A 25,310-nucleotide genomic window follows, 5' to 3' on the forward strand; every position below is an offset into this window, starting at 1 on the left:
TACGATTTTGTTTCTTTATTCTATCAAAACTGCCCAACAAACAGCTTTTGTTTTTCACTGCTTGAAAAGTTTGCTCGCTGAAATGTTCAGAAGTCACAGACTAAAGCACAAGCTTCACTCCAGCCCTTGCTGGATTAGAAACAGTGATTTATGATTTCAGGCTGAAGGCTGCAGTGTGTGGAGACATCTTTATTCATGTTCCAGCCATGCGTTCAGCTTCAGCTCATCCCTCTCCGCCTGGCAGAGCTGATGATTATCTCAAAGCCCACGACCCTGTTCTGGCGTCCCACAACTGTGGGCAGTGTTCATACATCCACAGGATAAACACGACATTGCAGTGTCACTCAAAGCCCTACGACTCGCTAGACTCCAAACTGCTATCGTGCCCCATAATCAGGCTATGAAGCTACTAGCCACCGATTAGCAATCATTACATATAACAGCAGTGCGAGGATATTTAGATCCAGACGGGTTTCTCAGGACAGTCTGGAGGGGTTGGAGTCTGCTCCCCGGGCGGTGGTCCACTCCGTGTTTCCCCTGGTAAAGCCGTGCAGCGAGGGTCCAGACCCAACCGGCGGGCCATTACACTGTACCGGCTGGAGCAGCTTCTGGGCAGCAGGACCGTCGGACTTGGAGCGGTGCTGCTTGTGGGCTCTCGGTTCTGATCGGCTCTTTGGGGGCGGGAGACCTTCGCACAGCCGGCTGCACGGAGCGATACCGCAGAATGAAGGCTCGTCCGACTGGGAGGACCCAGAGTCCTCAGAACCATCCTCAGACGGAGGGTCCCCGAGGGAGAAGGGAGGGGGACCCGGGCCACAAGACGATGTTGGTTTTGAGTCCGAGCCACGAGGAGGACGGCCGTTACAGGGAAGTCCCCCGTTGGGGACAGAGAGGACAGTGGGAGTTATCGTCTCTGGCCTCCCTCTGGACTTCATTTTGCAACGTTTCTTCTGAAAAAGGAAAGACAACAGTAACAGTTACTGGTAATAGTAAAAATGGCTTTGGCAGTCTGCAAAGTGGCCATGGTGTTTCACTGGGAGGATTTTAACACGGAGCAGGACGTGAAGGAAGGAAGAGCAGCTCATCTGCATGTGAGACCTGGAGCTCCACATCACAGAATCACCATCGTACCTTTTTAGTCCCCGTTGAATTCCTTTGAGTGTCTACGATGTAAGCTTCGTGGCGACCTGCGAAAATTGGGCACAAAAACAAACACGGCAAATGAATGAGAGAGCTCAGGGGGTTCCTGCGGTTCCTCTGATTCAGGAACCGTTACAATACAACTAACAGAGCAAAACTGGGCATCTGCATTTGAAGATGTAGCATGGTTGCATTCCAATAGCATTCACATCTACATAAATGACTGGTGCTCCTGCTGACTAGCATTCATGTTTAGAAAGCAAATACAACAAATCCAACAAAATCTACTATTACTACAATCCTATACTAAGACTAGTAATGTATGTTAGACAGTATTTCACAACGCTGTTCGCTGTGCTACAGGCCCAGTTCGCTGTGCTACAGGCCCAGTTCGCTGTGCAGCAGGCCCATTTCGCTGTGCTACCCGCTTCACAGCCTGGTGCGGTTTTACCTTCCGTAGGGGGAATCTGCAGTGATTGTGTAAGTGGATAGGACGCTCTCCTCTTTGGACTCACGTCTTCATAACCAGGGGAGACGCTGAAATTAGAAGAACATTTGGATTAGGCTCAAAGTCAACCTGAATACCCCAATAAAATACCATAACAACCAGGTGTGTGTGTGCACTTATGCACGCTGCAGACACACTGACCGCTCAGCGCTGCAGGAGCTGTAGGTCTTTGTCAGGGACACGGTGGGCTCTGCTACGGGGCTCTCAGCAGACATGCAGCACACGTTGGTGCAGACCACCAGACCGAGGATCAAACAGAGGACGAAGCACAGCAGCAGGTAGCTGTGTCTGTCAGAGACCTGCAGAGGTGGGACCAAGTCAGTGTTTTGCAAGTCTCAAGTAAGTCCAAGTCTTTATCCTCAAGTCCCGAGTCAAGTCTCAAGCAAAGACAGTCAACTCAAGTCAAGTCTCGAGTCAAGACAGGCAACTGTCAAGTCAAGTCCCAAGTCTGAAACTTGGAATTTCGAGTCCTTTCGAGTCTTTTTTTTTTTTACAGTCACCAACGCTTTACGAATGCTACGCTGATGCATCTCTTTACTCGTTTTGTTGGTGTCCGGCAGCCAAAAGATGACAGATCATTTACATTTTATCTTCTCTTAATTACATAAATGTACTTAAACAAGAATGTTTTGTTACATCATTTTACACGAAAATAGCAAGCTTCATCGTAAGCAAGATGCTGTCATTACGAATGGTTATTCTAAACATTTGGATAAAATGTTTAAATATAAACTAATAAAAGGTTAGGGTTATTTTTTCATTGTTTTCTGTTATTGTGGGGTCACGGTGTACTATTGTTACCTGGAGATTCAGTGGGGTCACATATTCTGATGGCTGCCGTCAGAATTGGTGGCCCCAGTTAAAAAGGCTCACCTGTACATCCCATTCATGATTTCTTTGTTGGCTGCAATGGTGAGGGGATGGTAAATCTTGTTTAAGTACATTTATGTAATTAAGAGACGATAAATGTAAATATAAACATCTGTCATATTTTGGCTCGTGGACACCAACAAAACGAGTAAAGAAAGTGCATCAGCGTAGTTTACGCATTCGTAAAGCGTTTGTGCCTCTGAACAGAAACTGTGAAATAGCGCCCCCTGTGGTCACAAAACTCGACGGTCACAGAATCTGGTGTAACGCCGGTCTGCGTCAGAAGGACGGAAATGAAATTAATGGGGCGCACTTTATAAATATTAATATGCGTTTTAAAATTTAGATTTGGGGTAAAAAAAAATCAAGTCTTTGCAAGTAAACAGGTTCAAGTCCAATTCAAGTTCCAAGTTATTGGTGTAAAAGTCCAAGTCAAGTCTAAGTCTCTGAATATTTTTTCAAGTCAAGTCAAAAGTCTTAATATTATTGACTCGAGTCTGACTCGAGTCCCCACCTCTGGAGACCTGCACAACACAACATAGACCTCTCACCGCTCTAAATTACAGCTGTCTGTCAAAGACCTGCACAACACAGCACAGACCTCTCTCCCCTCTAAATTAAAGCTGTGTCTGTCAGAGACCTGCACAACACAACACAGACCTCTCTACAAAATGTTATTGCCTTACAGTCATTTGTATCAGACTAGTATCACCAGTATTTGGTGAACCTGTTTGGCGTGAGAGGTGATTACACAGTGGTGGTGTTTGCAACACGACCTACACCACAGCCCAATTAGTGGATACCTCCGTCTGTAGCTGGCTCACTCTCACAGACAGGTTCAGCAGAAGCTGCGTGATGTTCTCCAGCTGGTCCTGCAGGACCTGGATGGACTCCGTCTGTTTCTGATCCTACGGAGAACAAAGCAAACGTGATGCTGGTCTTCACTGAGAGCTGAACTGAAGATATGAAATCAGTATCACCAATGTCTAATCACTTAAAGGTGCAAACACAGAGAAGTGTTATCATAGAACTTTGCAAAATGTACTTTCTACTCAATATCATGTAGTAAAAAAAGTTAATTAAGTAACTGCTGACCTGCTCCTCTGCCATCCTTGAAGTGTTCTGGAGTTTGATAATGGTCTTGTTGAAAGCCTTCTGCATCTCCTCCATCTGTTTTCGATACCTGTGAAATAAACAATGTGGGTGGGTGGGTGGGTGTGTGTGTGTTTGTATATACAATAAAATACAGTTACACTTAAATAGAAAGGACAAAATCAAGTGCATGTAAGGTTAGAGTTAGAGAGAATACTTCAAAGACCTGGAGCTCCTCACCTCTGACTGAGCTGCTCCAGATAGCGTCCGCTGAGGGACATGTTCACCTCCAGCGCTTTGATCCGGTTGTTGAGTCTCATGAAGACGGACTCTTTCTGGCTGGAGCCGTGGACTGGCGTGTCTGTCGTGGTGAGCATTTCGGCGTAGAACTCCGTGGGGGACGGCTGTCCCGATTGTCCCCCGAGAGACGTGTCCTCCAGTAGATCTTCACCTTCGGGATCAGATCCAACAGCCTTCCTGTCCACGGCCTCCATCACGGGCGTAGGAGTGAACGTCCCAGTGGTGGCTGATGGTTGGGTAGAGGTCTGTTTTGTGGGGGTCAGGGGGAGGGTTAAAGGTCCCTGGTCCATAGTGCCGGTCACCACATCCGGTCTTGAGGTGTCCTTTTCAGCAATGGATTTCTGTAGTACAGACTGAGGCTTCTGCTCATGATCTGCTTCATTGGGTTTGGTGGCTAAAACTGGAGCGGACGGTGATTCTAAATGGGGGGTAAGGACAGGAGTGTTTTTGGCCTCTCTTGGTTCCTCTCTGCTCAGCTCTGGCAGAGGGAGCTGCAGGTCAGAAAGCTCAGTGGCTGAGGGGTCCTGGAGGTGCTTGGTCTGGGTGTGTGTGGAGAACAGGGCGGAGGCAGGATCCATCAGGGTTGAGGTCAGACTCGGAGCAAGATCCAGATGTCCTGCTTCAGACTTCCTCTCACTCTCAGGGAAAGGTGGAACCACCACCTGTGTGCTGGAAGCTTCTGGAAGGGAAGATGCCTCCACCGTCCAGGTGGGCTGTGCCCGAGTGTTAGATGAGGAGACCATCATCTGAACTGGTGTGTGTGTCTCCTGCAGATACGTGCTGGTCTGAGATGGTGGCCGCTCCTCTATCGTTGTCCTCTTGAGAGGTGGGAAGGGGAAGCACATCTGTAGAAGGTGCTCTCGAAGAGAAGGGGCGCAAGAGCAGGGGTCAGGGGTCAGCTCACAGCAGCCCACACCCTCCTGCACTCCTGAGTACTGCTGATCCAGTTCAGCCGTCACTCTCCGCTCCTCCTCCCGGGTTACGGAGCCAGAGGGCTGTTCTGATTGGTCAGAGCCCTCTGACTCCTCCCCCTCCTCTTTGGGCAGCAGAGTGACGATCTGCTCCAGGTCGGGGGACTCTGGGACAAGGGACCCTGCAGCTGGCAGACCTGCTGATGGAGTTTCTGAGACGGAGGCGGTGGGAGCAGCTACTGCCAGACCTCCACCTCTGTCTTCTGGGATAGAAGGCGTCTCTGTGATTTCATTCAAATTATGCTGGTCCACACTCAACGTCCCCAGCCTGAGGAGATCATAAAAGATTACATATGCTAATTAACCTCGATTAGGCAAGTTCTCATTTTCATTATAAATGAGCATGTTTGCAAAGTCCTCCTACAATACATGTAATAAATAATGCAACATTAGTAAGAATAACTACAGCGCAGTATAATAAGTAATGTGTTAGAGGTTACTACTACTAATCCTATTATACCAAAACAATTACCAAAGCATCCACATAATTAGCCAATCAATTTTCCAGTGTTTTCATGCTAATGGGTGACAAATTCAGCAAAACTCACATAATAACGGAGGAGGTTGAAGGTGTTGAGGTTGAGGGTGTTTGAGGGGGTGTTGAGGGTGTTGATGGTGTTGAGGAGGTTGAGGGTGTTGAGGGTGTTGACGGGTTTGAGGGTGTTGACGGGTTTGAGGAGGTTGAGAGTGTTTGAGGGGGTGTTGAGGGCGTCTCTCCTGGTCCTGATGCTTCTGTCTCATTTAGATCTGTGGACGAATAATTGCCTGCCAAACACAAGGTAAAGAATGTTGTAAATACTTTATGCTTTCCACCAGTTTTTTGACAACTACAGAAGCAAAGTGAGTGTGTGTGTGTGTGTGTAGAGTTCACCTCCACTGCTATCATCTGGATTGCCACCCAATACATTGGACGCAATGTTGTTCACCATGTTAAGAATAGCATCTGTAAATACACAAGACATTGTGTTCATAAGCACACAAATAACCACTTGTGCTATACACATGTTTATATGATGCACATTAATCTTTGGAATCTGATGTAAAGAGGTCATTATACTATAAATGCCGATTTTATTATTTCACAATGGCCTGTGCTAGATATAATTTCTTTGGATCTCTAATATCTCCAACATACACTCTTCAAATAGAAACAGAATACTGTTTATTAAACACAGTGCAGTGATGTAATCAAACCAGGCCAAGAAACAGACGAGGGACATAAAATGCTGTGAAACTCACCTTTGGCTGAGCCAATCAGGTTTCTTGAAGCTTTGTCATCTGAATGTGTGTATCTAGGTGGGTCGTCTACAGTTCAAGAGAAACACTGACGTTACAGTATGACAGCACTTCCCTAAATTCAGCTGCTACTAACATTAAACACTCTCTCCAAATGTGGAAAGGTGTGTGTGTGTGTGTGTGTGTGTGTGTGTGTGTGTGTGGTCAGTATTTCTAGGCCTCACCGTAGTCTTCCTCCTGGAAGTGGGGTCTCTCTGACAGCTCCGAATTCAGTTCATACTCCTCCATCATGCTGGTGCCAAAAACCCTTATATCACAAACAAGGGAGACAGACACGGATCTTAAAGCAGATTTTACTTCCTCTTCATGTACTGAAGGTTCTAACTTTCTGACACCAAAGGTTGACTGTCATTTATTATTTTACAGGTGTAAGACACATGGATAGTACACATAACTCTAATGAATGAAGTGGATAGTACACATAACTAATTAATGAGGTGGATAGTACACATAACTCTAATGAATGAGGTAGATAGTACACATAACTAATGAATGAGGTCAATAGTACACATAACTCTAATGAATGAGGTCAATAGTACACATAACTCTAATGAATGAGGTAGATAGTACACATAACTAATGAATGAGGTCAATAGTACACATAACTCTAATGAATGAAGTAGATAGTACACATAAGTAATAAATGAGGTCAATAGTACACATAACTCTAATGAATGAGGTAGATAGTACACATAACTAATGAATGAGGTCAATGGTACACATAACTAATGAATGAGTTCAATAGTACACATAACTCTAATGAATGAGGTAGATAGTACACATAACTAATAAATGAGGTCAATAGTACACATAACTAATGAATGAAGTAGATAGTACACATAACTAATAAATGAGGTCAATAGTACACATAACTAATGAATGAGGTAGATAGTACACATAACTAATGAATGAGGTCAATGGTACACATAACTAATGAATGAGGTAGATAGTACACATAACTCTAATGAATGAGTTCAATAGTACACATAACTAATGAATGAGGTAGATAGTACACATAACTAATAAATGAGGTAAATAGTACACATAACTATAATGAATGAGGTAGATAGTACACATAACTAATAAATGAGGTCAATAGTACACATAACTATAATGAATGAGGTAGATAGTACACATAACTCTAATGAATGAGGTCAATGGTACACATAACTCTAATGAATGAAGTAGATAGTACACAACTAATAAATGAGGTCAATAGTACACATAACTCTAATGAATGAGGTAGATAGTACACATAACTCTAATGAATGAGGTAGATAGTACACATAACTCTAATGAATGAGGTCAATGGTACACATAACTCTAATGAATGAGGTAGATAGTACACATAACTCTAATGAATGAGGTCAATGGTACACATAACTCAAATGAATGAGGTGAATGAGGTCTTAAGTCCAGCTTCCTTTACCTGACGAGGCTTAGAGGACAGAAGTGTTCTGACCCAAAGTGTGAGAGCAGCTCCACCTACAGTAACAAACGAGAATGACACCACACCAAAGCCTTCAGAGACCAGCCTCAGAACAAACTGCATTAAACAGGAAGTAGATTTAGAGAGGAGGTACAGACCAATTTCACAGGAGTTCCAAAATCATATATGGAGAGATAATGATGGAACCTTGTGATGATAAACACCAAACATTTCAACCAAACTCTGGCCTGAACTCCTCCTACTTAGGAGTGTGTAATACTGCCCACACAATACTTAACCCTTCACTATGTGGAACAACCAATATGAATAAAATCTAATTAAAATCCCCCTAGACAACATCCATTTATTTTCTATGTACCACACATAACACCAAGTTAGTAAGTGCATCAGAGTGAGTACACAAGTGCTGTTATTGTGAAACACCGCACAACACAAATCAGCTGTGTCATGCATAGTCATGTGATTTCATAACGCATACATCTGGACAACACGCACAATTAATAAGAATCACTCAGACAAAGCCTCCAGCAGGGGGGGGGCAAGTGAGCATCTATCCAGCTGAGCCGTTAGGAATGGTGAGAGCAGGTATCATCAGAACCAGTTCTACACCAGACAGCCTGGGGCCAGGACACTGAACAGAACACAGCTGATGTGCTTCACACCTTAAAGAGTGATGAGGCCACAGTGAGAGAGAGAGAGAGAGAGAGAGAGAGAGAGAGAGAGAGAGAGAGAGAGAGACAGGTAGAGAGAGAGAGACAGGTAGAGAGAGAGAGACAGGTAGAGATAGAGAGAGAGAGACAGATAGAGAGAGAGAGACAGATAGAGAGAGAGAGACAGGTAGAGATAGAGAGAGACAGGTAGAGATAGAGAGACAGACAGATAGAGAGACAGACAGATAGAGAGAGAGAGAGAGAGAGAGACAGGTAGAGATAGAGAGACAGACAGATAGAGAGAGAGACAGATAGAGATAGAGATAGAGAGAGAGAGACAGATAAAGAGAGAGAGACAGATAAAGAGAGAGAGAGACAGGTAGAGATAGAGAGAGACAGGTAGAGATAGAGAGACAGACAGATAGAGAGAGAGAGAGACAGATAGAGAGAGAGAGAGAGACAGATAGAGAGAGAGAGGGAGACAGATAGAGAGAGAGAGAGACAGGTAGAGATAGAGAGAGAGAGAGAGAGAGATATAGAGAGAGAGAGAGACAGATAGAGAGACAGATAGAGAGAGAGACAGAGCTGTGCCCCTGTTCTACTCTCTCCTTCCAGAATCTTTTACACATTTCTACACACAAAGTTAGTGCTCACGACCAACCAAAAGCGGAGGGGTAATCCGGTGAAGTTTAGTGTGAGTGACCACGCCCCCCCCACACCACACACTCTAATGTGATCTTTTAATCCACATCTAAGGGAAAGAAGAGGGCAAACCTTAATGTACTTGGTGAACATCTGAAGCAGACAGAGAGAGAGAGAGACAGACAGACAGACAGAGAGAGAGTGAGAGAGGGAACAGAAACGAGAAACTGCTGAGGAGAAAATGATTACTAGAATAAAAGGGTGCAGTTGCTGATGAGGGGTTTTAATTCACCAATTAAAGAACCAACCCCACATAACCCATGAGTACTGAGGTAATCTCAGAGTCACGGAGAAGACATGTGAACTGGTCATGAATTAGCACTCCAACTCTGAGAAGATTAACACTCCACACGAGACCGGACGAGGTTTGAAGATCCAAGCCAAGCTGCCCCTTCCTTCCGTAAACCTCAACCTACCTTGACATATTTAGCGTACAGGTGCTCGTCCAGCGGGAAGCTCTGGACAGTGCGCTCGTCACGGGCGTGGAACGTCCCCAGCTTCGCCCACTTACTGGTGGGATATCTGTGGAGCAACCACACCATTATTTACCTTTTTACTGAAGACCAACAATACAAGCCTTGAGGTAAACTCTCCAAAATTAATAATCACGATTACATCAGAGCAGGAAAGGAAGGGCCCAGATCCTCTCTGGATTAAAGGAACCTTCACCCTGACCTAAACCCACAGACGCCAATGCAGGCCAACATTATTCAGTGAAAAAGCTTCTGACCTGTCACTGATTGAGACCAGGAAGTCTTTGGGAGTCGAGGAGAAGAGCTCGAAATTGGCAATGTCCAGCTGTTTCACCTGGATGGGCTGACAGAGCTCAATCACAAACCTGGAGGAGCACACAGAGAGGAACAGAATGGCTGAACTGGAAGGAAAAGGTGAACTCTGGTAGGAAGAGGAGGAGTGGTGGTTGAAAGAGGAGGAGTGGTGGTTGAAAGAGGAGGAGTGGTGGTTGAAAGAGGAGGAGTGGTGGTTGAAAGAGGAGGAGTGGTGGTTGAAAGAGGAGGAGTGGTGGTTGAAAGAGGAGGAGTGGTGGTTGAAAGAGGAGGAGTGGTTGAAAGAGGAGGAGTGGTGGTTGAAAGAGGAGGAGTGGTGGTTGAAAGAGGAGGAGTGGTGGTTGAAAGAGGAGGAGTGGTGGTTGAAAGAGGAGGAGTGGTGGTTGAAAGAGGAGGAGTGGTGGTTGAAAGAGGAGGAGTGGTGGTTGAAAGAGGAGGAGTGGTGGTTGAAAGAGGAGGAGTGGTGGTTGAAAGAGGAGGAGTGGTTGAAAGAGGAGGAGTGGTGGTTGAAAGAGGAGGAGTGGTGGTTGAAAGAGGAGGAGTGGTGGTTGAAAGAGGAGGAGTGGTGGTTGAAAGAGGAGGAGTGGTTGAAAGAGGAGGAGTGGTGGTTGAAAGAGGAGGAGTGGTGGTTGAAAGGGGAGGAGTGGTTGAAAGAGGAGGAGTGGTTGAAAGAGGAGGAGTGGTTGAAAGAGGAGGAGTAGTGGTTGAAAGAGGAGGAGTGATTGAAAGAGGAGTGGTGGTTGAAAGAGGAGGAGTGGTGGTTGAAAGAGGAGGAGTGATTGAAAGAGGAGTGGTGGTTGAAAGAGGAGGAGTGGTGGTTGAAAGAGGAGGAGTGGTTGAAAGAGGAGGAGTGGTGGTTGAAAGATGGGGGGATGAAGAAGCAGACCGGCGGTCTGGTCCATCATTGCTAGTTCTAAGACCTGCTTAGATCAGGAGAAGCTGTATCTGGATAAGTGTGACATACAGCAGTTTAACATAGAGAACTCTGATCCTGGATCAGCTCTCCTACTGTAGATGTACTGCAGGAGACCTCGGTGTCCATCACAGGAAGCACGTTCTGCATGCAGTGACTGACTCACCATATCTTATTGCTGCAGGGATTCAGCATGTACATATCCATGTTGTCCATTAGGATGGCTGAGGTGCTCTACCATGTAAACAAACAAACACTATAACTATTTCAAAAAGCAACAACATGAATACAATGACTATTCTGAACCCATGGTTACTCGTGACTTGTGTGATGAGTCTGTTCATTTATGGCAAACTAATGATCATACATACTCATCCTTTACTGAAATAACACACTGATGCTACAAACCCTGCAGTCCGTTATATTGTGAGATGGTTCTGGTACCTTAGCTTCAGAGTTAGAAGACAGGATCTTTGCTCCACATTCCACAGAGGCGTAGTTTGTAGTTTTTTGTACTTTCTTGACGGCACTGGAACCTCCATTACAGGAGGTGTGAGTTTGACCTGGTTTAGTTGAAACAAAGAGTGTGTTTTGAGTCAATTAGACATGAGATCATCCTGACATCATATGCAGGAGACATGTCTGAGAAATGAGAAGATCAGAGAATCCACAAACATCTGCAGTCATGTACGATATACGAGAGCTGCCGTGTTAATTGCACACACATCTTACTTTTTTCATTCTCCACCTCCATCATTATCTTCTTCCACTCATCAAAAGTCGGAATGTCTTCCGGGTCTTTGCTGGGAATGGATGGATCTGACTCCTTAGTGCCATGAAGGTCCTGTCGGGTTCAAAGATGTTCGAGGTTCTCATAGTGCACTGATCGCATTTACAAAAGACGACCAACATCAGAAACCACGGAAGATCTAACGTATTTATGTAGGAAAACCCACTGAGATGGTCTGTTTCATTGCTCTTTTAGTTGCTTCTGAATGTTAGTACCACAACTACATGCCCAAAATAAACTTTGCCAAAACGCTCCAGTTGGCAGCGAGTGCTAGCATCAACAGGGCCGTGTGTCCGCTGCTGAGGCTTTCATTGGTTAATTACGACTCAAGGTGGATTATGGGGACAGTTTTGAACACACATCTGTCCCCTTTTTTAATGTTCTTGAGATGAACAGCTGGTTCCCTCCGTGCTCCTGGAGACACCCACCTGTTCTTCCAGCCTGCTGGACACATTGGCTCCACGGCGCCCTCTGTCTAAACTCCCCTTCGTGCCCTTCTCTGCCCCAGGGGTGCTGGTGTTCTCCAACGCCAAGGGAAGACCACTGTGGGGCAGGACGAGAGAAGGTAGCAGGTGAGAGTGAGGATCACTAGAGCCAAACCAGCATGAAGCACATTCTATCACGCTGACCGCGAGTTTCTAGATTCCCTTTTGTAGATTAACATTTCATTTGAGCTGTTTCTTTGACACAACGTGTGGTGCAAACACCGTCTCTCTGAAATAATAAGCAGGTGTTGCGTAATCTATTTTCCAAACTTGCATAACATGCTCCTACTGAATTTAACTCACGAGGAGCTTTGAATAGGCAGGTGGTGCATGTTGGACTGTTATTCTACGCCGGATGCAAGGTGATGCACCACCCGTCGTACCTGGAGAGGGTGGTGTCATACGGGGGACCCTCCCCTCCGTCACAGGCAGCCGTGGGGGAAACAGGGCTGATGGAGGCAGAGGTGCAGGAGTCATCACCAACACTGTGAACCGGAAAAAAAAACCACAACTGAATGTGAGAGGGAAACGAAACTACACTGTGGTCTGTTTTCAGCAGTAACAGACAGAAAGGAGGTTCCAGTCTGAACACTAATCAACAGGATATGTGCAGTGTTTTTGCTGAAGTCATATGGTCAGGAATTAGTTGGGGGATTACGGAAAAACCCTTGAACAAAAACCTGATGAAGCAAGTTAGTAAAACAGGCCCCTTGATTTTAACGACTTTCTGACTAACCATGATGCAATGATTTCCTCGGGCATCATCTCATTTATCTCATACGTAAATAAATTAATTAAAAACATCTCACCCACAGGTGGCCAGTCCAGATAAGGCAGTGTCCCCAGAGGACAGGGTGTCCCCAGAGGACAGGGTGTCAGAGGCATGAGAGGACTGGCCAGCAGTTCCAGACACAACAGGGGGGAGTGGTGGGTCCGTGGCCCGAGAGACGGCATCCCGCTCCTGGGGAGTGGAAGACTCTGTAACAGCCTGGTCCAGGTCAGGCTCAGGGACAGCTGCCTCTGGGGTCAACTCCGCCTCTAACTCCGCCTCTGGGGTCAACTCCGCCTCTGCTGTGGTGCCCTCCACCTGCTAATACCATATTTATTAACGTCACCCTCCTGTAGCTTAGGCGACCTTGCAAAACACCAAAGTTACAGATCTGACTCCCAGCGAGCACTCACACAAATTCCACTGATAAACACATCACTGGAAATAAGATCATAAACCAAACACAGCAAACGTGAACACTGCAGTACAGATGGTTGCTGGTAGTGTTTTGAAGGCTGTTTACTGGATTCCTAAACACGTCCTGAGGACACACTGAGCGTCGTCTGCGTGGGTTCGTATTGGAGCAGCTGTGTAATGTGTTAGGGTTAGGGTTGTAATGTGCTAGTGTAGCGCTTTAGACACGAATGGGTGATAACGTACAGTAAGGTTACCTCAATTGACAATAGGGATAACACCAATGGACCAGTTAGGTTCGCTCGGGGAGCAAGTACATGGAAGAAATGAGACCAGGGATTGTTGAAATTTTAAAATGTATTGAAAGTTCTTTTTGTAAGATCTTTGAAATAAAACAAACGATCTTTAAACAAAACAGGTGTTCACAAAATACAATTTTCACAGAAAGTAAAAGAATATGAATGATCAACCCACAGGTAAATATGCACCTTTACTCAGTTTCACCTTTTACTTTGAGTTAAAGTGTTAATCAGGTCTAACACATATTTCTTTCTTTTAGATGTATTTACTCAACCTCTGTAAGTACTTATTATTATTATGGTATATTTGCAGCTATTTTATCAACTAATTAATTAATTTATCCTTCTAGGTTCCCTTTAATTTAGGAGAAGTATTACGGTAAGTATTATATTTATTATCTTGGTAGGCTAGAGTTTAGAAATTTATTCTCTGTTTAAGAAGTTAGTTCAGGATTAGTTCTATGTTAGATTAACCTTTAGATTATTTAACCCAAAAACCATGAGTTTTACAGAACCATGAACAGTTACAGTAAAACAAAAAAACCAATAACCTCTTGTTTTTCTTTTCACAGTTCTCAAATCTACAGAAATAAAATAACTGTTCAAAACAATTAAAATGTCCAACTTCTTGTTTCAGTGTCTAATATTTTTTTCTTCCAGAAAAAAAAATGCTTTTGAATCAAATTTCAGTTCATTCAATTACCAGTGTCCGTGTGAGTGGAAACTGCTCAAGAAAATATTCCAAAGAGAAAATATACTCAAAGTTTACTCGTGTTGTCCGATACGGGCTTGGCTCGCCATCTTGACACCCACTCAGTGCACCGGCCGTGTGCAGCTGAGCGATGTGAAGAGAGTTCTTGAAGATAAATCAATCCCAACCAAAAAACTGACCTGTTTACATAAAACAGCGTCTGAGTAACTCATATCATTTCTACAGTTCACTTAGCAAGATTAGCTTAGCTTAGCTGCTTGTGTTACATTCAATAGGATTAGTTTAGCATAGCGAGTAGCGCTAGCCGCTAAGCTAATTAGCGATATTTCATAGCTCTATTTACGTGACAGTTTCAATCAAAACACGTATAAAAGTGTGTTTAACACTCACCGAATCCACCCCGGTGTTCTTACACCGTATATTTTGATGAAACCTGGTTCAAAGTTCTCCTCCGTCTGCAGATTACCTAGGGCTAACTTAGAAAGTTTGGAAAGCTCGCAAAAGGATAAACTTCCTCCGTTTACCCTACTTTAGAGACGTCCTAGGTTCACTAGGTTCAGCGACCGTACTCAGCTATGATTAGAAAAGCTAAATCCTAGCATTTTCTAGGTTTAATACTCTTAGGTTCAGAAGTGCTCTCTCTATCTCTCACACAGAAGTCGTTCTGAGTATCCGAGCACTGCCCACTCCTCAACATAACCCGCTTCCGTCTCGCGGAGCAGTATGATTGGCTGCTGTTTAGCGCTCTTTCATTCTCTGGGAAACTGGTTGGCTACTTTTTTAGCGCCTTGAACCCTCTGAGAACTGATTGGCTGCATTTTTTTCCTTTTTAGCGCCTTAAAATCTATTATTTCTTTTCTGAAATAAATTAAGTTTCTCTTTTTTTTTATTTTAACCTCTGTCTGGAAGAGTTTTTAATCTATTGGTGAATTATTTATACTATTTCAGAATAAATATAGATTATAATTATTATTTGCATTCTCCATTAATCTACTTTATCAGTGTCTGTGACCCATTTAAGACCTGGGTTACACCCTCCCGCCTTTAACTGCATTCACGTCCCTGTGCATTGGACTAATGGGGTGTTTCACAGCAGGCTTGACGTATTCCATAGAGGCAGCTTCTACAAGAGACTGGGTGAGGGCTGTAGTCATACCTTGGAACAGGGATTGGACTATGGAAATCAGCGGGTTTCCTAGCTCTGGGTAGGTTAGTCTCTTTGCTTTTCCTCTTTGTCTTGTGGAGCGTCTCACTGAGGCTTGAACTTCTTCATCATCAGATTCCTCTGTGGAATGCTGTAGGTGTTCTGCATTTTCTTCTTCCACTTCAGCAGGTGTAGCAGATTGTGACAATTCAGAATTGACAGCTGGATCATCTACATGGTCTGTAGGTAAGTATTCTATTTCTGCAACTCTTTCAAATAGGTTTTCTCTTTCAGGGATGTTCTCAGGTAAGTTCTCTCTTTCAGGGATGTTCTCAGGTAAGTTCTCTCTTTCAGGTGCTCTAGGTTCAGCAGGCAGATTCTTTACAGCTGGTTCATGCCGGATTCTGAAATTAGAGTCAACTGGTATTCTCTTATCCTCATGGATCTGAACAATTTTTACTGGTTCAAGTCTTAAAGGGACTGAAGAATAGTAGACTGGGTAGTCATCTGGATCAGAGTTGGAATCAGACTCTTCTGAATTCTCTTTGGGTGGCATCTGTCGTGTTCTTGGTCTCCTCACCTTGGTAACAGGGAGGTCAGCATCTTCTGGTGACAGGAAGTTGCATGGTCGGAGCAAATCTCGGTGCAATGTACGTAGGGGCCCAGCCTTGTTCTCAGGCTTTACCGTGTACACTGGGAGTTCTCCTGCTCTGTCTACAACAACATACACAGTAGATTCCCATTTATCTGACAATTTGTGTTTGCCCCTCAGTTTCACATTCCTGACTAATACACTATCACCCTTCTCTAGGGTTGATTCAGTGACTCTTCTGTCAAATCTGGCCTTGTTTCTTTCAGCAGATTTTGCAGCATTCTCTGTAGCCAATCTATAGCTCTCTTCCAATTGACTTCTCAGGTGGCTCACATACTGAGAGTGAGTTCTTCCATGTTGCTTGTTGACAGAAACATTGAAAGCAAGGTCAATTGGCAGTCTTGGTTTCCTTCCGAACATAAGCTCATAAGGGGTAAATCCTGTACTGTCATGCTTTGTACAGTTGTAAGCATGTACTAATGGCTTTACAAAATCTCGCCAACATGTCTTCTCTTTCTCTTGCAAAGTCCCAATCATGCTCAGTAGCGTCCGATTGAATCGTTCTACTGGATTTCCACGTGGATGATATGGTGTAGTCCTTACTTTACGGATTCCCATGACTTCACATAACTCTTTGATCGTTTTTGATTCAAAATCAGGACCTTGGTCACTGTGCAGTTTTTCAGGAACACCATAGTGGATTATGAAGTTCTCCCATAGGCACTTGGCTACAGTCCTGGCCTTCTGATTGGGAGTAGGTATTGCCACAGCATACTTGGTGAAATAATCTGTGATTACCAAGATGTCTTTGGTGTTACTGCGATCTGGCTCTAATGACAGGAAGTCCATACACACCAATTCTAGGGGTCTGGTTGCTCTGATGTTAACTAGTGGAGCAGCTCTTTCAGCTGGTGCTTTCCTGAGTACACAGCGACTACAAGTCTTAAGCTTCCTCTCTACATCTAATGCCATTTGGGGCCAATAAAAGCGTGCTCTTAAAAGATCTAGGGTACGCTCAAACCCTAGATGGCCCATGTCATCGTGGAGGCTCTTCATTACCATCTCTCTTAGCTCTTCTGGTAGAACTAACTGGAAATTGACATCTTGTCCTACTTGTCTTTTCCTGTACAAAATCCCATCCTTCAGTTGTAATCGATTCCATTCTCGACACATCATGGAAAGTTTTGGCATCTCTCTTCTCGCAGATGGGGGTGGCACCTCTCCCCTTTCAAAGGATGAGATTACTTCCCTGATAACAGGATCTGATCTCTGCTTCTGTTGTAACTCAGCCTCAGTTATCATCGGGATTACAGGAAACCCTTCAACATGTTCACCCAACACGAAAGCGTCAGGTATGGAATCAGGATGAGTGGCCAAGGATCCGACTAAGGGAATGGATTCAACTTCTGATGCATTCAAGGATGGCTGGCATACTAACCGAGCTTCACAGATTGCTTGGACCACTTCTGTGCTCACTTCTGCATTAGTGGTAAGCTCTGGTAAGTGCTGCAGTGTAAACTGTCTGATTCTGTCTTGTTCTTTCTGTGATGTAGGATCATCTATCCTAGTATTCATGGGATGGCGTGAGAGAGCATCTGCATCTAGGTTATGTTTCCCAGGTCTATATTGCAACTTAAAGGAAAACGTTGACAAAGCTGACAACCACCTGTAGCTTGCAGCGTCCAACTTCGCTGAAGTGAGGATGTACGTCAGCGGATTGCTGTCAGTAATCACTGTGAACGAATTTCCATATAAATAGTCAGAAAATTTGTCTGTTACAGCCCACTTGAGGGCCAAGAACTCAAGCTTATGCGCTGGGTATCGCGCTTCACTCTTTGAAAGACCACGACTGGCATATGCTATTACTCGTTGGTGCCCATCCTGCTCCTGGTATAAGGCAGCTCCGAGACCAATGGTGCTGGCGTCGGTGTGTAAGACGTATGGCAGACTGGGGTTGGCAAATCCCAGGACAGGGGCTGAAGTAAGCTTAGCGATGACTGTGTCAAAAGCTTCCTGACAGTTTTCTGTCCAACGGTCTCCAAACAGTTCTTTTGGCTTGTAGTACTGATTTTGACTTTTGGTCAGTTGGCACCCTTTTCTCTTAGGAGCATATCCTGCAGTTAGCTCATTCAGGGGTTTGACTATCTTTGAGAAGTCTCTGATGAACCTTCGATAGTACCCTGCAAATCCTAAAAAGGAACGGAGTTCTTTGAGGTTCTTGGGACTCGGCCAGTTCTTCAGGACTGCAATTTTCTCTGGGTCGGTTTCGACTCCATTACGGGATACAATGTGTCCAAGGTATCTGACAGATGTTTGGAAGAATTTACACTTCTCAGGGGATAACTTGAGACCATACTCCTTGAGGCGTTGGAGAACTTTGAAAAGGCGCTCCTCGTGCTCTTCCAAGGTTTCTGAGAAGATGATGAGATCGTCCAGAAAGACGATGACTTCTCTCAGATTGAGGTCTGACATACACTTCTCCATGAGCCTTTGAAATGTGCTTGGGGCATTGGTGATCCCTTGCGGCATACGGTTCCACTCCCAGAATCCTAATGGGCATACAAAAGCTGTTTTGTGTTTGTCTGCTTCTTCTAGCTCTATCTGATAATACCCTGACTTCAGATCAAGAACTGAGAACCACTTGGACCCTGTCAGCACAGAAAAGGTTTCCTCCAAATGAGGTAGAGCATATGCATCTTTCACTGTTTGCAGATTGAGTTTACGGTAATCTACGCAGAGCCTTACTTCACCGTTTTTCTTCCTGACTACAACAATAGGGGATGAAAAGGAGGACTCAGACTCTCTGATTACTCCAGACTCTAATAACTCTTCTAAATGTCTTTTAACTGCATCAAAGTCCTGAGGATGTATGGGTCTAGCTCGCTGTTTGAAAGGAGTTTCATCAGACAACTTGATGCGATGTTTCACTTGGTTTGTGTGTCCAAAGTCCAGGTCATGGTGAGCAAAGATTTCAGGCATAGCTCTCAGTTTGCACTCTATCCTTTCTCTCCACTCAGTTGGGATAGGTGAATCATCAAAGTCGAACTTGATATTTGCATCTGTGACAGAGGCTGTTATAGGTAAGGTATCACTGGGCAGGATTTGTTGCAGTGCATGCAATTCAGCAAGAACTCTGTTAGGAGTTAGAGTGATATCATGGTCTGTCTCATTCCTCAGCACAACAGGCAGCTTAGCATGAAACTTGTCAGGCAGAGTAATCAGGCTGTTGGTCACAATGAGGCCACCAGGAAAAGAAGCTGTTGAGGGTGACTCCAGAACAACCCAGCGGTCGGCACCTCTGTGGTTTACAGATCCCTCCACAATAGAGCTCTGGCGTGCCGGGATGACCTCGGGTACATTACTGTGAAGCCTTACGGTGCCTACTGTGCAGTTTTCAGTTTGTTTATGTCTCATTTCCAGTGTTTTCAGGACCATTTTATAGCCATGATGCGGTGACTGATGGTTGAGCCGATTCCTCTCAAAATGCTTCTCATACAGGACATCCAAGGTGTTTGTTCCTATCAGCAAGGTGGGTCGTGTGGCTTCGCTGATGTCTGCGACAACTAAGGCTAGGGTAGGAACTTCCACAGCTGTACCTAGAAATTCTTTTGGAAAAGTGATATTCAATTCTACATAACCTGAATAAGGAACAGGCTGTCCATTAGCTGCTTCTACTTCTAGAAGATCACCAATAGGGTTACATCTCAGGGTTGGCTGATGTGTCTCATGAAAGGATTGGGAAACAGTTGTCACCTGTGACCCTGTGTCAAGCAAGCAGTTGTATGTCTGTCCATTGATTACCACTTTAGAAGTACACTTGGTCCCTACGAGACCTCTTGGTAAGTTACCATATGTTTTGGTCTGCGTGGTTTGGTTATTTACACTAGCCCTGGTAACATTAGGGTTCTTAGTTCTCTGTGAGATTGCCGGGTTCACTGGATTGTGTTCTCTGTCCCAAGCATGCTGCTTCTCAATCAATTGCTTCTTTTTAGTAGCTACTAGGGAAGGATTGGAATCAGCTGAACAAAATACAGCAGTATGTCCGTCTTCCCCACAGCAGAAACAGTACCATGGTCTTGGCCTTTGACTGGGCTCTCGGGGTGCACTTATCTGTGTTTCTTGTGTCACTGCTCTGTCTCTTTTCTTGTTTCTCATCTCTGACAGCATTGCAATGGGTTTCTGTGGCTCTGGAACCATGTTGGCAACTTGACTCTGTAATTGGGCCACTTGTTGTCTCAGCTCTAAAATAGCACCGCCTGAGTACTCAGGGCATTTTGGCTTCGGCTTTGACACTTTAAGTTGCCCTTGCAGGTCTTTGATTTGTTTCCTTAGGCTGTTAACCTCAGTACTAAGGGATTCTTCTTCTTGGCTTATGTCACAAGTCTCAGCCCTGACAGCATGGGAACTGGCACGAAACTTTGCATTACCAAGATGCTTCTTCATTCTCACGTCTTTGGCAATGTGTTTATCTTCTTCCATACGAAGATGGAACAAAAGCTCAGAAAAGGAAGGTGGGTTGTTCCTCTTTTGTTCCAGCTGGAGATCAGCAAGTAACGCATTATCCCAACATCCACGGCAGAACTGGCGTAACAGGTGCCTGTTCATTTCGCTGGTGGGTAAACTGCCTTGTTTGATCACTTTACTTAAGACAATGTAGAGCCTTTGGAGGTATTCAGATGGCTTTTCACCAGCATCCTGTAGAGTATTCAAAAATCTAGCAAAGAGCTCGTCGCCGTCTTCGACAGTGGCGTAAGCTGAGTCAAGTAGATCAAGATACGCTCTTGGGGAAGCCTGTGGTCCCAGATGCTTTACTAGATTAGCTGCTGGAGGCAATAGACTATCAAGAACTCTTCTAGATCGACACAAGTCTGACATTGCAGGGTCTTGCAGAAGTAGCTCAACATTGTTTCTCCAAGTCTCATAATCTACCTCATTGTTAGGATGGGGTTTCTTTCCTGAAAAGACTCTGAGCCTTACTGGGGCATTTGCAGATGCTGCGGTTTCTCCACTCCTTATAACATGTTCAACAACAACTCGTTGGATAGCAGGTGGGTTCAATTCCTCAGGTGTGAGCACCATATTATGTCCCGATCGTCTTTCTGAGTTCATCACTGGGAAGCTCTGAGAATGCGTTGGTGAATGTGGATAAGCTGAAGGCACTTGATTCATAGGTTCTGCCTCACATAAGCTGGAATCATCTTGGATTCGGTCAGTTTGGTTGTCTTCTTGAGATTCCATTGTTTCACGGCATAGGGAGAGTTGCTCTTGTAAAAGTTCTACTAGTGGTTTTCTGCTCTGTGCTGCTAGCTTTTGAAATTCTGCTAGGAACCAGTTTGCATCAGTTTTTGTGGCTGAAGGCATGTATACACTTGCCAAAGCAGTTATCTTGTAGGAGACATCTTTTTGCCTTGAACTACGGTAAGTAAGGGGCAGCAAAGGTCTTAGAGTTCCGAGAGCTAAAGAGCTTTTAAACTCGATTATTGCACTTTTGTGAAAGGCTGACGTGGGGTTATCAATATGAAGTACCCTTCCAATGTAGCCATGCTGCTCTAAATAGTCAGATAGTTCTGTATCTATCTCTGTCTCAGTTAAACCACTAACAAGAACTGAGTTAGCAACTATAACTGCTTCTTGTTCTACAATCTCCATGGTGAGTATACGCTTTGAGTACTGATTTAGATCTAGCTTTTGCTTAGCTTACTTCTGTAGTTTATAGGTACGTGTTCTAGTTATTTGGTCTCACTGCTTTCAGTTTTTATTGCTCCTGGCTGGGCTCGCCAAGTTTTGACACCCACTCAGTGCACCGGCCGTGTGCAGCTGAGCGATGTGAAGAGAGTTCTTGAAGATAAATCAATCCCAACCAAAAAACTGACCTGTTTACATAAAACAGCGTCTGAGTAACTCATATCATTTCTACAGTTCACTTAGCAAGATTAGCTTAGCTTAGCTGCTTGTGTTACATTCAATAGGATTAGTTTAGCATAGCGAGTAGCGCTAGCCGCTAAGCTAATTAGCGATATTTCATAGCTCTATTTACGTGACAGTTTCAATCAAAACACGTATAAAAGTGTGTTTAACACTCACCGAATCCACCCCGGTGTTCTTACACCGTATATTTTGATGAAACCTGGTTCAAAGTTCTCCTCCGTCTGCAGATTACCTAGGGCTAACTTAGAAAGTTTGGAAAGCTCGCAAAAGGATAAACTTCCTCCGTTTACCCTACTTTAGAGACGTCCTAGGTTCACTAGGTTCAGCGACCGTACTCAGCTATGATTAGAAAAGCTAAATCCTAGCATTTTCTAGGTTTAATACTCTTAGGTTCAGAAGTGCTCTCTCTATCTCTCACACAGAAGTCGTTCTGAGTATCCGAGCACTGCCCACTCCTCAACATAACCCGCTTCCGTCTCGCGGAGCAGTATGATTGGCTGCTGTTTAGCGCTCTTTCATTCTCTGGGAAACTGGTTGGCTACTTTTTTAGCGCCTTGAACCCTCTGAGAACTGATTGGCTGCATTTTTTTCCTTTTTAGCGCCTTAAAATCTATTATTTCTTTTCTGAAATAAATTAAGTTTCTCTTTTTTTTTATTTTAACCTCTGTCTGGAAGAGTTTTTAATCTATTGGTGAATTATTTATACTATTTCAGAATAAATATAGATTATAATTATTATTTGCATTCTCCATTAATCTACTTTATCAGTGTCTGTGACCCATTTAAGACCTGGGTTACACTAGGGTTAGGGTTGTAATGTGTTAGGGTTAGGGTTGTAATGTGTTAGGGTTAGGGTTGGAATGTGCTAGGGTTAGGGTTGTAATGTGCTAGGGTTAGGGTTGGAATGTGCTGGTGGCGTATGTGTAAACATTTGGTGTTCACTAACGCTGCAAGAACATTCCACTGAAAGAGCCGCTCATGCCGGTCTGACCAAAACAACGAGCTGAGATCTTCTTTCCAGAACACAGAACGTAAGCAAGAACCTCACAAGGCAGGTGATCGTGGCAGCAGGTGAAGGTCACGCCCGGCATGGCCGTACCTGTTCTCCTCTCTCCTGTAGTGCAGTTTCCAGTGTGTGTTGCTCCTCAGGTGGGTTTGTGTGCGCCTGTGAGCCGTGTGCGTCTGTGGCAGGTGGAGCCCAGTAGGTCTGTTCAACATCCACACCACAGCATGTGATACCAGCACCAAAATACTCTACCTGAAGCTCTGAGAACTCCAATAAGGGAGGAACTCTTCTAAAGGAGCGTACGCAGGTGTGTAAAACAATTTATCTTTCTGATCAGGTGCTATTAAGATGTTACATTGCTCTACTCCGCTTGAAAACACAGCTTCTTACACCGCCCCTACACACAGATAGTGTCAAATATTGAGGCAATAATAATATCAACCATTAACAACCACAACTAGCTCAGTGTGTAAGAGGAAAGCAGATCCACTGGAGAGATGAATGTCCTAAAAACACAAGAAAACATTTATATTTATATTTATGGAAATGTGCGGAGTGTACCTGCTCATCCGTGCAGGGCCCCTGGGGTTCACTGTGCTGGTCAGCCGTGTGCAGTGTGCCGTTGTTCTGTGCTGCGGGACTGTCCTGCTCTGAGCAGTGAACATGGTGAAGAGCGTACCTGCAGACAGGGCCCAGTCTGAGTCAACAACCACGTATGTCATGTTCTCAATGTCACTTATATATAAACTTAAATAAACTTATATGAGTATATACACACACACACACACACACACACACACACTCTTAATATATAAATGATATTGATAACATGTTAAAAGTAGAGGTGAAAGAAATGAACTTTGTAATGTTATCTAGGCACTTTGCAGACATCACTTTACAGCTGTGACATCACTTCCACTTTAGGCAATGCCCAACTGAGAAGACCTGGGTGCTGCTGGGTACCTCATACCACCCCTCATTTGCATATTATAGTTAAACCCTGCGTGCTGTGCCAGGTGCCATGATACAGTACAAAGTACAACACAGTGCTAAAGTGCAATTTATTATCACCCAGAACAAATGACACATACAACTGAATATCATCAGCAAAAATATGGTATGAGATCTTAAAACTCCCAATTAGCTGGCCCAGGGGCAATAGATATAATGAAAAAAGCAAGGGCCCCAACACTGATCCCTGTGGAACCCCACAGCGACGAGCTATGTTCCTTCCAGAGAAGAACTTTAATTTTCAGCTCCTCTCTCCGGATTCCGTAAGTGAGTGAAGTAGCCTACAACTTTTAACCAGACACCATCAACCACACACTCTGACCTTTGTTACCCAGGCATTTAGCTGGAAACTACAATGAGAGGAAGTTTACGTCTGGGTTAGTAAGCACTTCATGCCAACTGAAGTCAACCATGTGCTAAGGCTAAGGCGGGTATGGAGTGTAAGGACTCCCTCCTCAGACTTACACATTACCTTTAAAGGCATCAAATCTATTTGGTTTAAGATACAAAAAAAGGCCTTCTGACCAGCAACGCATGTGCAAGTGTGGATATGATACGACTTTGCTCTTACAACACTTTGTGTGGGTGTGATGATGACTCCACACCCTACCAACAACAGGTCAAATACCATTCCTACAGTAATTCTTCATCGACTTAAATACAAAATACTCATATGTACTTTGAAGCTGGTTACTGTTTCACTGGCTAGCCTACATTCGTTTTGTTCAGATCCCCAGCAGGGAGTGACAATCACTCTGCGTGAAAATCTAGCCCCTAAAACAGCTACGTGAACTGGGTTTGTACCCCTGATGGCTGTGTGGTGCCTGTCTTCCTGGAGACACTTGAAGTTAACTTTAGAAGGACGCTAGCCGGCTAGCAGCCTGACCTTTAGGAGATTTGAAATGACACCTGTCATGCATTACTTACTGGGCGATGTTATGTTAAACTGTGCTAAACATACAAACATATATATATATATATATATATATATATATATATATATATATATATATATATATATATATATATATATATATGTGTGCGTGTGGGTGTGTGTGTGTGTGTGAGAGAGAGAGTGTGTGTGTGTGTGTGAGAGAGAGAGAGAGAGGGAGGGAGAGAGTGTGTGTGTGTGTGAGTGAGAGAGAGAGTGTGTGTGTGTGTGTGTGAGTGAGTGAGTGAGTGTGTTGTTAGCAGCTGTCAGTCAGTCAGCTGCCACATGCGTCTCTACTAATCTACGTTGTCTAGCCTCGTCAGCTAACTGTGGCGGTTACGACACAACTCCGCTACTCACCAGTGCCACAGCACCACGACGTTCACACACAACAACAAACACTTCAGCCTCGTCATCATAGTCCAACAGCGGGGGGCGACATCGTCGGTGTCGGCCTCGTTCACTCTTTGACTGCTACATGTCTAACGGAGACGCTGTAGCTAGCGCGGCCATTACTGGTTACGTGTACAAGTAAACACACCGGGGCATCAC

At 44.5% G+C, this 25,310-nt stretch overlaps 1 protein-coding gene across 4 annotated transcripts; it reads right to left on the reverse strand.

The window, feature by feature from the left end:
- On the reverse strand, positions 1-25,294 carry LOC143475129 (SUN domain-containing ossification factor). 4 transcript variants are annotated; one of them, XM_076972873.1, is made up of 24 exons: positions 25,119-25,294; positions 23,378-23,495; positions 22,910-23,017; positions 12,762-13,039; positions 12,336-12,437; positions 11,896-12,010; positions 11,410-11,521; positions 11,122-11,240; positions 10,844-10,911; positions 9,710-9,817; positions 9,396-9,501; positions 9,052-9,072; positions 7,607-7,662; positions 6,342-6,424; positions 6,121-6,186; positions 5,753-5,824; positions 5,430-5,646; positions 3,851-5,149; positions 3,614-3,701; positions 3,322-3,426; positions 1,790-1,947; positions 1,592-1,677; positions 1,132-1,187; positions 1-950 (listed from the first exon to the last, which is right to left on the reverse strand). In XM_076972873.1, the coding sequence occupies exons 1-24, from the start codon at positions 25,175-25,177 to the stop codon at positions 477-479; spliced, it is 4,074 nt and encodes a 1,357-aa protein (XP_076828988.1). In that variant the 5' UTR covers positions 25,178-25,294; the 3' UTR covers positions 1-476. The 4 variants fall into 4 exon arrangements, with proteins under 4 accessions (XP_076828988.1, XP_076828987.1, XP_076828989.1 ...); XM_076972872.1 differs by having other exon boundaries at positions 12,762-13,042; XM_076972874.1 differs by lacking the exon at positions 9,052-9,072 and having other exon boundaries at positions 12,762-13,042.
- Between the last annotated feature and the right edge of the window lie 16 nt (positions 25,295-25,310).

The sequence above is a fragment of the Brachyhypopomus gauderio genome, chromosome 14, assembly GCF_052324685.1.
Source record: "Brachyhypopomus gauderio isolate BG-103 chromosome 14, BGAUD_0.2, whole genome shotgun sequence".
NCBI classification, from domain to species: Eukaryota; Metazoa; Chordata; class Actinopteri; order Gymnotiformes; family Hypopomidae; genus Brachyhypopomus; species Brachyhypopomus gauderio.